The following is a 14,598-nucleotide window of genomic DNA, read 5'->3' on the forward strand; positions in this document are numbered from 1 at the left end:
TCCCGTTTATTGACCATTTCATTTCGCAGTTAGAAATTAGATTTACCAAACACAAAAATACACTATCAATTATTCAGAACTTTATACCAAACAAATTAATAAAATTATCCGAAAATGAAATTGAGACAAGTACGGAAGTGATGTCAAAACAGTGGCCAGTTGTAATAAGCTCATGTGACAATATTGTGAACAAAGAAGTTCTATTGTGGAAACAAAGATGGATAGCCGCTGCAGAAGATAAACTCCCTTGTACTTTTATAGATGCCATAAATTGTTGTGATGAGTTACTGTTTCCTAAAGTATACCAATATTTAAAAATTGGCGCTACGTTGCCTGTCACAGTTGCTAGCGTAGAACGGAGCTTTTCAACGTTAAAACGTTTGAAATCATACTTGAGGAATTCCACGGGGGAAAATCGTCTAAATGGATTGGCTCATCTAAGTATTCACAGAGAAATACCAATAAAAAGTAGTGAAGTGGTCGATATTTTTTCAGAAAAAAATAGAAAATTAATGTTCTAAAATTATTATGTATCTAAATAATTTTTTTTTATTATTATTATTATATAATTTAACATTTTTTTTTTTTTTATACATATGGTTAAGTATCACGAATAAAAATTAGTAATCTATTAAAATGTACGATATGTTTTGTTATTTTCAGGTGTCACGTCATCTAATATGTTAAATAAAAAATTAAAACCCCCCCCAAAGTTCAGGTCTAAGTACGCCACTGGGTCTCCCCCTTCATGTTATTCACTGTTATTAATTTTTAATATTAGACAATTATACAATTTGGTTATTGATCTAATCTAGCACCGCAGATTGTAAATGTTGTTTTAAAATAAAATTAAAAAAATCTTGTCGGAAATGAAGACGGCGTGAAACGAATACCTAACGGAAAAAACGTGTTGTTCGCAATCGATAATATAGGTACCAGTGGTTGTCAATAGAGACTATCGTATCGTTGATTTTAAACGTAATATAACATATTTTTAATACATTTTTTACGATCGTGGTGAATAATTATGTGAGCAATAACGGTTTGAAAGTCTAAAACGAAATTGTCCGATCTTACATTCCCTTCACAATGATTCTAACAAGCACGATCTATATTCCTTTTTTTCGGTGGGGGCTGTTTGTGAACTGAAAATGTCCCTTCCATCTAAAATGTTGAAGTTACAGTACTTACAAAGTTATTAATGTAATACAATAGGTGCGCATATGGCAAATGCTCGGTTTTTGTTTTTGAGGTAGATGAAGGGGTGGAAATCCATTTACTAGTTTATCTGATGAAAACAGCCGATGAAGGGGAAACATATATTATTACCTATACAGAGTATACCGGAAAGAGTATAATGTGTATACAGATCATAAATGTGTATAGGTATGAGAGCATGGAACGCACGATTTAACGATACCGAAATTAATATTATAATAATATTGTATCTGATGCAGTCGTAAACAAAACTTCATAACTACCTATAATATAGGTACCTACTAAAACGGACAAAAAACAACTCGTGTACAATCTCGGAAATGCAATCTGCAGAAATGCCAATGGGTCGATGGATAAACCCGTTTACTCGTGTACTGGTGTTTATGATAAACGAACAATATAGTATTATTATATCATATATTATATTAAAATATTGTGAAAAACTGGACAGCACGATATTATGAAAATGTGAATCCGAGACAGACAGGAAGTGTGAACCTTTTTGACCGTTTTGATATTGGTCAATTATTGTTATATTGTGCGGAATCGTGTAACTGCGAGGTACCTATATAATAAAATGTATACTATAATACTGTTAGTTTCGACTAAAATCCGAGTCATGTGGGTCGTGGGTGGGTGTTGGGCAATAAAATAATATTTACGTACTTTCGTTTGTGCAGGTGTGTGATAAAATATATTTATTATTTTGTAATAATGTCGAGATTTTATTTGTATTTTATTTTGATGTTATTTGCATACAAGAACGCGTTCGTGTGCTTTATGTTTACGAAATTATTTTCATTCCACAAATACCACAATATATGCAATTGTCGTAAAAAAAATGATCTTCTTATACTCCGATCAATCTAAGCGCCGTATAACACGATATGTAAAACCGGTTGTTGGAGCTAAATTTAGAATAATTCGCCACATTAATAATAATTGCTGTGAGTATATGGGCATACAATTTAAATACATAACATCAAATAACTTCTTGTATTGCACAGAGGTTACTAATAATAAACTTTAAAAAAAAATTAATCTATAATAAAATAATATATAATATATGGGCAGTATAGAAAAGTTGTGTTCGTATTAATTACATATTACTGAGCCACAGTTATTATGTATTATATTACTAGCCACTAGGTACTTTATATTATAGTACCTAAATATGTAATTACGGCCTTAATATAGGATACTTATTAGTTATTAGTTATGAGATTCATGTATTATGAATAATTAAAATACTGTAATTATTGTATCATACAAATACTTATTATAGAAATATTGAGAAAAATTTGTTTTTTAATTTTATAGTTCAAATCGAACCTATTTGTTTACTTAAAATAATTATAAGCTATCCTGAACTTGAATAAAACCGCCAATTCGTCAATATTATGTAATAAATCTATAATATATAAAATTAATTTCGGAAATTGATTATTAACTTATTATGTATTAAAGTATTTAAAGAGTTATATAACATTGATTTGTCTCTGACATTAATTATGATTTATTTCGTAACGATAAATGGTTAGGTTAACATAATTTATATTTTACACCAAATAAATTTTAAAAAAAAATGTTTTATCAATTTTATGCTGTGTTCGCTGTGTTCTCCTTGTGGTTTTTGTATAAATAAATAAATTCATATTACGAATGTACACCGAGGAATTCATCGGCTTCACTAGCTGTGTGGTGTAGTCTTCCACTCGTAATACCTATATGTACTAACTATACGTACTTTCCATTGTACAGTATCTATGACCGTTTAATTAGATTGTTTGGACTTATTATAAAATGTAATTACACTTTTGTATTTTTTTTCGAATGGAATATAATTTTAAAATTGTATATTAAAACGCTTCAATACTATTTTACATTCCGAATAGACACATCGCTATTTCTAGTTTCGACAGATTTGAACTTTGAATATTTTCGATAGTAGTTTCCAAGTGTTTAGATTAAAAAATAATACACAATATTATATACATTTTTTTCTGCTACATTGTATGATACATTTATTTTTGAACCGGTAATAATGGTTACGTCGACGTTAATTAATTAGATCGAGTGCAACTAGGTTACTGCAGTTATCATAACACGATTGCCAGAGCTTTTCACAGTTTTTGTGATGTTATAAAAAAAAATAATAATCGCATTATGTAATTTTCCGTACAAGGTAAACGCGTAATGATTTCAACTGTTTCCAGGTTTATAATTTTTTTTTAAAACGTATTCCATTTCATTCGGTTTCGAAGTACCTGCCTATATGAACATTATATTATTATACTGACAAACAAATACAAATGGGGTTCTGTACGAAACAAATATATACCGATTGGCGATTGCGTGTACCAGCTATATAGAATCCGGTCGAGAACGGATTTTCGAAAAGCAATAGCTGTTGGATAATAATACGGGACATATACATACTTACACTGGAACACACGTTGTATTGTGTTGCGTATGAAGAGTAATTTAACTGGAACCTATGGTTTTTCGTGAAAAGCGGGACTGAAAATGCCGCACCAATATGAGCCCGGGAAAATGGTCCGAGGAAACGACTGCAATCTATTACGCTCAAAACCCCTCCGCGTGTCTGTGTTGCTATGTATTCCGAAACATGAAGACAAATTATTTAGCGAGGATCTCGTGATTTAAGGGAAAAAATGTTTTTAACGCGTGTTTGTTACCTTCCTATATTAAATTATACCTATGCGTGCGTGGTTGGTGGTTATTACCATCGCCGTTTTGCCGGAAAACAGTAAGTTGTCGATTGTATACATATTAATATTATGGCATAATATAGGTCAGGTTGGATGGATTATACCAATACAACTATACAATATGCGTTTACTGATACGAATACATTTTTTAACGATTTAAAACAGTATAGGTACATTTAAGTACTGGAGGATTATTTCAACAGTAAACACTCATTATTTCGAAAAGTACCTACATATAGCTAAGTTTTAAAAAAAAATTGTTCGTTCCTTGAAGTCATAACTAAACAAAACTTTTGAAAAAAAAATGAGTAATTCCATATATTCTGAAGCAGAAGATTTTTCTGAAAATTATGATAATATAATAAAATCGTATTTCTAACGAGTTGTAAATAAGTACTTAGTATTTAAAGTTATAACGTGTGGAGTGGATTGGCAAAGTTGTTCCCCGTAAAACGTTGGTCTGCTACTTCGCTCTTCAAAACTTTAAATGCTTATTAGTTATGACTAATTAACTACTGGTTAAAAACTCGATTTTTATGTATTTAAATTTTCAGAAAAATATTCTACTTAATAGAAATTTTAAAAAATGTTTATCTTAATTTATATATATTCGTTTAAAAACTAAAAAACTTAAGAAAAAACGACAACAATAAAAAATAGAAAAAAATCATTATAAATTTTAAAAAAATATTGTCTTTTAATGACTTCAGGTTATGCAAAAAAAATATTTTCAAAAACATTAATACTAAATTATCACCCTGTATAAATATGAATGCTAGTAAATGTTCACGTTTCGATGAACCATTCGAAAAGTTGAACGCGAACCGACTTTTCCGTTACTTTTACCTGGAAATCCTTATTTTACATTTAGTTATTCATAAGCTTTTGGTTTTTTAGTAATAAATCGTTACTTCTAAAATGTCATTCATGTTACAATAATGTTCGCAGTAAAGCTAAAAGTGTTTAATTCTAAAAAGTAACTAAACAGTAAAAATGACATCGTCTACTTCGCTTAGAAACTAAAATAGTCATAGCTTCATTGGAATGAACAACTATTTTAATCGAAAGTCAAAACTAAAATATTTTCCCAAAGAAATGATACTAAAATATTTATATAAATGTTATAAAAATGAAAAGCAAACAAGATGAGATAGTTCACTTTACGAACTTGTTAAATTCTCGGTATCTAAACTTATTTTAATACAACCCAATGAACTACAATAAAATAATACAAATTTTAAAGGATTTCATAGTAACGTTTTTAATATCGCCTTTCTTTATTAAATACTAAAATGTTGATATTTTTTAATAGGTATTGGATAATATAAATTTACGTTTAATAGAACCTCTTCTGTCTGTAGAATATTAATACCAATAATCTTAACTATTTACTGGTAACTAACGGACGGGCGAAAAGACGGAATATAATAGGTATTCTAAACTTATTATTAGAGGTATTTTGTATAAATCGCATTTATAAATGTCATTAATTTTTATCGTAAAATTGGTTTTTGTAAGGTAATTTACATTTCTGCAGCAAAGTGACAAAGCTCAATTTACTGTATTTTTTACGGTACGTAAAGCTTCAGTCGAACCAACTAATTAATCAAGGATTAAGTATTTAAATCTCTACAAGTTATTCGATAATAATATGTATAGACTCAATAGTAACATAAATTATAAAATGTGTAAACTCATATGGCCAGTTACCTTTCTAAAAAAAAAATATTACCTAATTCATTTTATTTCGGCTAACCTGCGAAATAGTAGAAATTATGAATAAGTTGTTATTTTTAATTTTATCATTCATTATGTTAAATTTTATGTACATATCTAATGATATGTATATTGTATAGGAAATAATATATCGAAGGATTACCTTTATAATTATATAATTATTTATGCACAAAATCAACTAAATATCATTAGGTATATTAGGAAAAGACTGTATACACTTTTACACACGATATTTAATAATTTCTAATCATAAAAACAGGTATAATAATTAATGTAGGTGGTTTTATTCTAATCGTAATATTATAATGAGTAGATTGTAACTTTGTGAGTTTACATAATATTTTTGGCCATCCAAGAAGTAAATAGCATAATAATTATTATTTAAGTTGAGAAAAATGAACTGATAATAATATATTTGTTTTCGTATTGTACATAATACATTTTTCTAACGTCATTGTGTTATTAATTAAATTGACATAATTCACACAAAGATAAAATAGTATGGAAACTTGTCCATTTTATTTTCAGCATTATTCGTCATTCGTTTTTATGATTTAATGATTATTTTTCAGTTGATAGAAAATGTATGCTCTAATATAGTAAGTATAATAAAGTTTTTTTTTAATGGATAAGGTCATTGTACCTAAATATAATATTAACCAGAGTTATAACTGATCATATTATACGATAGTACATTTCACGCATTACCGATTTCTTATTTCTGTGGTACCAGTAGGTATTACACATAATATTATCTGAGTAATTTGTAAATTTATTTATAATAACAACTTTTTTCGAAGTTATATTAAATAGAATAATGAGCGCTGAGCTCATGATATGCAATAATTACACTAATAGCATTGACCTTTATCTATGGTTTATAAGATATTTGGTAGAATACGAAACTATTTGTTGACTCTAGCAGTATACCTATCAATGCTATCTGCGCATGCCCATTATAATAATATAAACTACATTTTCACTTATTCATACAATTATGGTCGTCCTATTAGTTATGCGATTTCGAAAAATAATTATAATAGTAATATATTAGAACTAGGTACTATAATAGTGAAATAAAAATAAAGAACATAATGTAAAAAAAAATTGTTTTTATTAAAAATATAGTATAATAGTATATATAATAGGGTATACAAATTATAAAAATGTAAAATATAATATATTATCATATATATGTTTTGGTACATATACAAAGATGATATATTATTTGTAAAAGAATAGTACATATTCAACAAAGAAGGTTTCATAAGAAAAATTAAACACAAATATCACTTTCGTAATATTTTTGTCACGCAAATATTGTACTATTAGTTCCTAAGTATATTAAACACCAGGTTTGGTATAATATTATTGCGGCGACACAACTTTCGAGATCTTTTCACTTTTAAAAAAGAAAATATTCAAAATATTATTCTCACACGCTTCGATTACAAGATACAGTAAAATAAACATATTAAATACAAATCTTTACATAATTACATCGTATAAGTATGACATAGGTACCATACTTGTACACATAACATACGTAAACCGGTAACTTTGGGCTCGGATGTGACTAGAATGAGACTTGAGTTGAATTAATATCCGCTGCTACCATGATGGTAATCGTGTTCTCCGTGGTGTTCCTGGTGGTGTTCGTAATGGTGTTCTGGCTGGTGAGTCTTGACTGGGTACGGTACTTTTACTTCGTATTTGACGGGAACTTTGACTGGATACGGGATTTCCTTGACCACTGGATATGGCACTGGCTTCTCGACCGGATATGGGATACTCTTCACCACTGGAACGGGGTATGGGCGTTCGACGGGAACCTTGACCGGGTAGTGGACGGGCTTCTCGACCGGGTACGGTACGATCTTTTCGACTGGTACGTGCACTGGGTAGGGACGGTCAACTGGCACCTTGACCGGGTAGTGGACAGCCTTCTCGACTGGGTACGGCACACGCTTCTCGACGTACACGGGGTATGGATTGTCCACGTGAACTGGATATGGGCGATCTACGGGCACCTTGTACGGTACATGAACTTCTTTGACAACGGGGTATGGATGGGGCACTGGAACTTTGACGGGGTATGGTTTTTCCACGTGCACGGCGTATGGCTTGGGCACTTCCACGGTGTACGGCTTGTCGACGGGAACGGCCACTTTGACTGGGTATGGGTATGGTTTTGCTACTTCTACGTGGTAAGGTTGTGGCACGTGTTTGGTTATGGTCTTGACGGGTACGTGATGTTGGTACGACGATTGATGGTGTCCACCGTATGATCCACCGTAACCGCCGCCGATACTTCCCGAACTGTAGTCACCGTGTCCGGCACCGAAGTCTCCTTGTCCGTAGCCGCCGCTCACGATTTCAGAGCCACCGTGTCCGTAGCTGCCGCTTGAGAATTCGGAGCCACCGTGTCCGTAGCCGCCGCTTGAGAATTCGGAGCCACCGTGTCCGTAGCCGCCGCCGTATCCATAGCTGAATTCGGATACGCTTCTCTTGGACTGGTTGTCGTCCGATTTTGATTTCTTGGCCGACTCTTCTGCGGCCAATGTGTAGGCGCACAGCGCGAATGCGCACGCCGAAAACAATATTACTTTCATGTTGTGTGTTGGTCGCAGTGGTCGTCGAACCTGCCGCAGACTGAACTGAATGTGAATGGTGCTGAATTGTCTGCGACTGGCACTTTTGTAGTGAACCGTCGATGCTCCTTCCGGGAGAGCCCAAACCGGGTTCCCACTCCCACCTGTCGAATGTCTGTAGAGTTACGTATTTTAACTGCTAAAATATCATCCTCATAACACGCGCTTCCACGTTGAGGCTAAAAGTTGTTTCATTAGATCAATGTATAACCCACACACCGTCGGGGCAATTCCGTCTTGTATATTATGTGTTATTACTTATTATTCAACTGCATTGATTTCAAGTCGTCTGAGTTATAATACTGTACACGTATTTAATACAAATCGACGTTTATTTTTACACAGTTATAATTATTATTAAGAACATAAATCAAAACATTAATACTAGCTGTAATAACCGTGAATATTTTTCAGTAAAATTTAAAACACTATTATTTTAAAGTCGTTGGAATACAGCAAAATGAAAAACGTTGGTAATCGTCATAATAATACCTACTGTAGTACTGTCTATTTATTTTGTTAAATCAAATTACTAATTACACAAAGACCCTATATAATAATATATTATGCTAAATGTATATAGTAAGCACCTTAAATTAATAAACGATTATAACGTTTTATGATAATATTCTTATTAATTAGTTTTAAATTAGGTACTGATAAAATATTTTTTTTAATTTCTAATATTTAACAATATATAAAATTTCTGTAAGTATATATCATATGTTCAAATTTCGATTAATATTTTGATAATTTTTATGAAGTTTTTTTTTTTTAAACTAGTTCGTTCTTCACACGTAAGACGTGTTATATATTGCTTGTACTTCAATTGTTTTACAGTGTTAAACATGTTATGTCCTTCCTATTAAATATCACGATATTTTTAATACCTACCTATATAATGTGCATGCAAAATATTAGTGTTAATATTATTTGGACATATAATTTTTTTTTTGTAGTAGGCTTTAAACAAAAGCATTCTTAGATTCTTATAACGAATATTGTTGTAATACTTTATTATTATAATATTGTGATTTTAATAGATTTTAATTCGTATTGCTGGTTTTAAAATAAATTGAATAATTTATTCAGTGTAAACATAATTCAGAATAATGTTTTACTTTTTAATATTCTTTTTGAATATAATTTCAGTTCAAACTGGTTTACACTTAATACTATTAATGTTTCAGATTAGATTCCTTAATGGCCAAATAGTAAATAAAGTGAATGTCACCAGTTTTCAGAATTTAAAGTTGAATTTTACTAATGAAAATTATTTACAATCATAACTTATAATTTCAATTTAGTTAAGTGTTTTCGATATCCCTTAATATTCATTATGGTTATGTAAAGTTAATTAATTAGACAAAATGAATTAATAAGATATAATCAATGCAATTTAATGCATTTTTTCTGTTTTAATTTTTTTTAATATTGTTATAACAGCATTCGTACTCTACTGATAATACTGTAGTATATGCTGTAGTTTATCTGAAACACGTAACGATTTCACATTAAATTCGTCTGGCTATATTATATATTATACTATGACCCATTGACCCCCAAGATATAGGTATTATTGGGGTTTAAGAGAGGACGGCGATTGGGATTTGTGTCGGCAAATATAGTGTGAATATACTACTACCGCACTCAGGATTAGAAATGTTCTCTATTATTCTTTCCAAGGACCTGTGTGTAGTAAGTAGTCGATGTGCGTTTGAAAACTTTTTTGGATTAAAGTTTTGATTTCGATTAAGCCCCAGTGTATTTAATATAATATGTCTGGAAACTAGGTCATCTGTGCACATAATAATATAGTGGTTTTATGTTCGTACCTATATTTATTTATATACATTTTTGTTTTTGTAGATAAATCTGTTGTAACTATAATATGAGTGTTGTGATAAAATGCGTCTAATAAAGTGGATAAGACAAAGGCACAAAGCATTTTATCGATGTAGGTTAGATTTAATATTTTGTTTTATTTCTCGCTCTATAGATGCTTTATGTAATGTATTGACGAACACGGCCAAAACAATAACGTCTTAATCGAACCAACGGTTGCCGTCGGTTTGATGCATATTTATCAACTTAACTACATAATTGTATTATATTATATATTTTGTCTGTACGCTGCAGTCGATTTCTACAATATTAAATAAGCTCATGTCATTGTATGTGTATAATACAAATTACGAACTGCCGCAGCTGAGTGTGCAGCTCTCGTCTCGCTCCGGTCATCCCGACGCAACGCTATGTAGTGTTGCTGTTAATTACATTTTTGAAAGAACCGATAAAATATCATTAAAGACGATTGCACATTAACTACTGTGTCTGCTTTAGAATGTTTAAAAATGTTTTTTTTTTACATCTCTCACCTACGTGTGCAGTTGTAAAGTTTTGTATTATATAGTTATGGTTAAAACAATTATCCACTATATAGACGTAAATATTTTTTTCAATTGTATTGAGTATAATATATTTTTATTATCATATCTGATATCAGCATACATTAATTATTTTGATAATATTCTGGCTATACATTCTATACAAGTGGAAATCTTAAAGAATGTACCTATACAATTATTTAAAACTAATAAATTTCACAATCAATACATTTTAAAATCAAAAAATATGTAAAAAAAAACCCTATAACAGTGATTTTTAAAATACTTTACAAAATATAAATTTTATAAAGATTGAATCACAGTTTTAAGGAGTACAAAATTTAAGATACTAACATAATATGATATTTATCAAAGAAACTAGGTAATGTTTACCCAAATCAAAAGGAATTCTCATAATTTTATATACGAATCATCGCATGTTTAAAATCGTCAAAATTATTACGTTGATCCCTTGTTAAAAAAAATTATCGTTTACACTTTTTACTGATCACCTATCTTAGATTCTGAGTGAAGTGATATCGATTTTAAAATATCGTACATATTTTATGTTTTCTATCCGTGTACATGATAAGTAGCCGAAATAATGCTCAAAAATGTTAACATTAGAGTCTTTTTTTTTGGCGGGAAAGTAAATCTAATCGGTTCATTCAAGAGTTCAAAATTGAAAATTCCCAAAAAAAAATCATCGGTTAGTGTATCTCGAACAGAAATAACCGCAGATACATGCAATTTACACGAAATGTTTGCATTAACATTTTTATATACCCACACCATTATATTTTCAAGACATGTTGACTCTTATAGCAAGCAATTTATCGCCATAAGAAATTTGATTTACATTAATTTGCTTTTATTAAAATCGAAAAAAAATTCACTGGTTCAAAAAGTTTGGAAATGTAATAAAAGGTTTTCCATAACTCATGAGTAGTTTTAATTTCAGTTCAGAAATATTATAGATTTATAAGCACGATTATTTTTAATAGCATTGTAAGTTCAAATTTTTACCAAATTCGTTAAAATCAAGAACATTTTCAAATAATTGTGTAGCTAAAAATATGTAAAGTGTTTAATTTCAGGTTTATAACACATGTTTAGAACACTTATATCAAGTTGCGTTCACCCGTTATTATTACGATCTTTTATATTAAGATATTTGTTTGTTGTAGAAGTATTGGTTATAGATTCATACTAGCCAAAATATACGGATAAATATTAGGATTACCAAATTATCTTTAAATTTTATTTGGAATTATTGTTAATTGTGTTGTGTTAAAATAGGTACTTTTAGAAGCCGGGAATTTAACACTCTCACACTCTCAAAGAATGAACTTTCCTCATTTTTTTGTAGGTAAGTATTGGACATTAAAAATAATGTATCTCATTAATATTTCAAACTGTAACCAAAAAAATTAAAAATCATAAATATCCATTTTTTAAAAATATATATTTGAATTTATTTAAATGAAATTACATAATAAACAGAAAATTACAATTTTAGTTTTTTTTCTAAATTAAAAATATTATTCGTGGGCACTTGAACTTTTAAAGTATACCAAAAGACATTTTTTTGGCAAAAACTATTTCAACATACAATTGTACTAATAGTAAAATAAACTACTTTAAAATCAATAATATCTTAAAATATACTTCTTAATATAGGCTTATAGATCGTCTTCACTCGGAATCGTTCATCGCATAAAATAATTTTATAATATTTTAAATTTAACACTTTATATATTACAGTGACACACATAGTACAGCCAAAAGATACAAACTTGTCCACCTTAAATAGGTGTAAAACTAATAATCATTATAAAATAACTTTAAGGGTTAATTAGTTATAGGTACTGATAACAGTTTTGATAACCATTACCAGTTAGGTATTCTACAGAATTTTCTGTAGTAAAAAAAAAAAGCTCCTTTACAAAGTTTAGTTAACAATCTAATGTAAATTTAAAATCTTGGGCATGCAGTTTTCACATAAAATTGATATCTAACAATATTATAACAAAATACGTCATTGTATAACAGTCGATATAAAAATCTAAAAGGATTTTTCAGTACTCGCTACAGCGTATTATTTGTTTCAATAGTTTGGATCAGTTTACAGATATTATTGGGGTTAAAAAAATTCAGAACATTAATTTAATTGAAACATTTTTTATTTATATTTTGACTAACAATAGAGAGGTATTCAATATACATTGATGAACATTAACCATATATACATTTGTAACATATATGGATAAAATGATAGGATTTATAAAAAAAAAAAAAATGGGCTCATTTAAATAATACCCAAATTATGACACTATTATGTCGTGTATACACTATTATTAATAAAGTTCTAGTATAATATAAACTATAAAGTATTTTAACGGATCAACCAATATTAATATAACTGTCGGAACTATCAAGTATTTTCATATTTAAAAAACAAAATCGATGACAACAAAATATTTTCTTAACGTTTCTATTATATTATAGTATAGAAAAACAAAATCAGCTAAAGTATAAAACGGTAAATATTTTGACTCAAGTATAGTGTGACTAGATTAAGACGTAAGTTGAATTAATATCCACTGCTACCATCATGATGATAATCGTGTTCTTCATGGTGTTCCTGGTGGTGTTCGTAATGGTGTTCTGGCTGGTATGTCTTGACTGGGTATGGTACTTTTACTTCGTATTTGACGGGAACTTTGACTGGATACGGGATTTCCTTGACCACTGGATATGGCACTGGCTTCTCAACCGGATATGGGACACTCTTCACCACTGGAACGGGGTACGGACGTTCGACGGGAACCTTAACCGGGTAGTGGACGGGCTTTTCAACAGGATACGGTACGATCTTCTCGACTGGTACGTGCACCGGGTAAGGGCGGTCGACCGGTACTTTAACTGGTACGTGGACAGCCTTCTCTACTGGGTACGGCACACGCTTCTCGACGTACACGGGGTATGGTTTGTCCACGTGAACTGGATATGGGCGATCTACGGGCACCTTGTACGGTACATGAACTTCTTTGACAACGGGGTATGGATGGGGCACTGGAACTTTGACGGGGTATGGTTTTTCCACGTGCACGGCGTATGGCTTGGGCACTTCCACGGTGTACGGCCTGTCAACGGGAACGGCCACCTTCACTGGGTAAGGGTATGGTTTGGCTACTTCCACGGGGTATGGCTGTGGCACATTTTTGGTTATGGTCTTGACGGGTACGTGATGTTGGTACGACGATTGTTGGTGGCCTCCGTACGCGTATTCTCCACCGAAATCAGCTTGGCCGGCATTGAAGTCACTGTGTCCGGTACTAAAGTCACCGTGTCCAGCACTGAAGTCACCGTGTCCAGCACTGAAGCCACTGAATCCGGCATTGAAGTCCCCGTGTCCGGCACTGAAGTCACCGTGCCCGTAGCCACCGCTCGCGATTTCAGAGCCACCGAATCCGTAGTTAAATTCGGATACGCTTCTCTTGGATTGGGATTCGTCTGATTTTGTATTTTTAGCAGGTTGTTCAACGGCCAAGGCGTAAGTGCACAGCGCAAATGCGCACGTTGCAGAAAACAATATTACTTTCATTGTATGTGTGTTGATCGCAGACCTATCTGAATGTGAATGATGATCAATTGTGGGTGTCCATCGCTTTTGTAGTGGACAATCGCTGCCCCCCAGTATAGTAAACCAACCAGGTTGTTGCTCCCACCAGTGGGTACTGGATAGTGTTCGAATTATGCATCTGATCTTTACATATCATCTTCATTACGTATTTCCATATCTTGAAGCAAAAGTAGTTTTATGACATCAAATCCAGAATTTTATAAAAAGAAACGTCTTTTCCATCTTAA

At 31.2% G+C, this 14,598-nt stretch overlaps 1 protein-coding gene across 1 annotated transcript; it reads right to left on the reverse strand.

Annotated features, from left to right (window-relative positions):
- Window positions 1-7,031: 7,031 nt before the first annotated feature.
- On the reverse strand, window positions 7,032-14,385 carry LOC111035076 (repetitive proline-rich cell wall protein 2-like). The gene is made up of 2 exons (XM_022316582.1): window positions 13,577-14,385; window positions 7,032-7,870 (listed from the first exon to the last, which is right to left on the reverse strand). The coding sequence occupies exons 1-2, from the start codon at window positions 14,330-14,332 to the stop codon at window positions 7,286-7,288; spliced, it is 1,341 nt and encodes a 446-aa protein (XP_022172274.1). The 5' UTR covers window positions 14,333-14,385; the 3' UTR covers window positions 7,032-7,285.
- Window positions 14,386-14,598: the final 213 nt, after the last annotated feature.

The sequence above is a fragment of the Myzus persicae genome, unplaced genomic scaffold (genome assembly GCF_001856785.1).
Source record: "Myzus persicae strain clone G006 unplaced genomic scaffold, MPER_G0061.0, whole genome shotgun sequence".
NCBI classification, from domain to species: Eukaryota; Metazoa; Arthropoda; class Insecta; order Hemiptera; family Aphididae; genus Myzus; species Myzus persicae.

What these genes read in the sequence shown, in the direction of transcription:
- LOC111035076 (XM_022316582.1), bottom strand. Translation starts at nt 14,332, where the DNA reads ATGAAAGTAATATTGTTTTCTGCAACGTGCGCATTTGCGCTGTGCACT. An exon ending in TACCGTATCCTGTTGAAAAG is followed by an intron (nt 7,871 to 13,576) that starts CCCGTCCACTAC and finishes GCAAAACCATAC; the next exon opens with CCATACCCAGTCAAAGTGGC.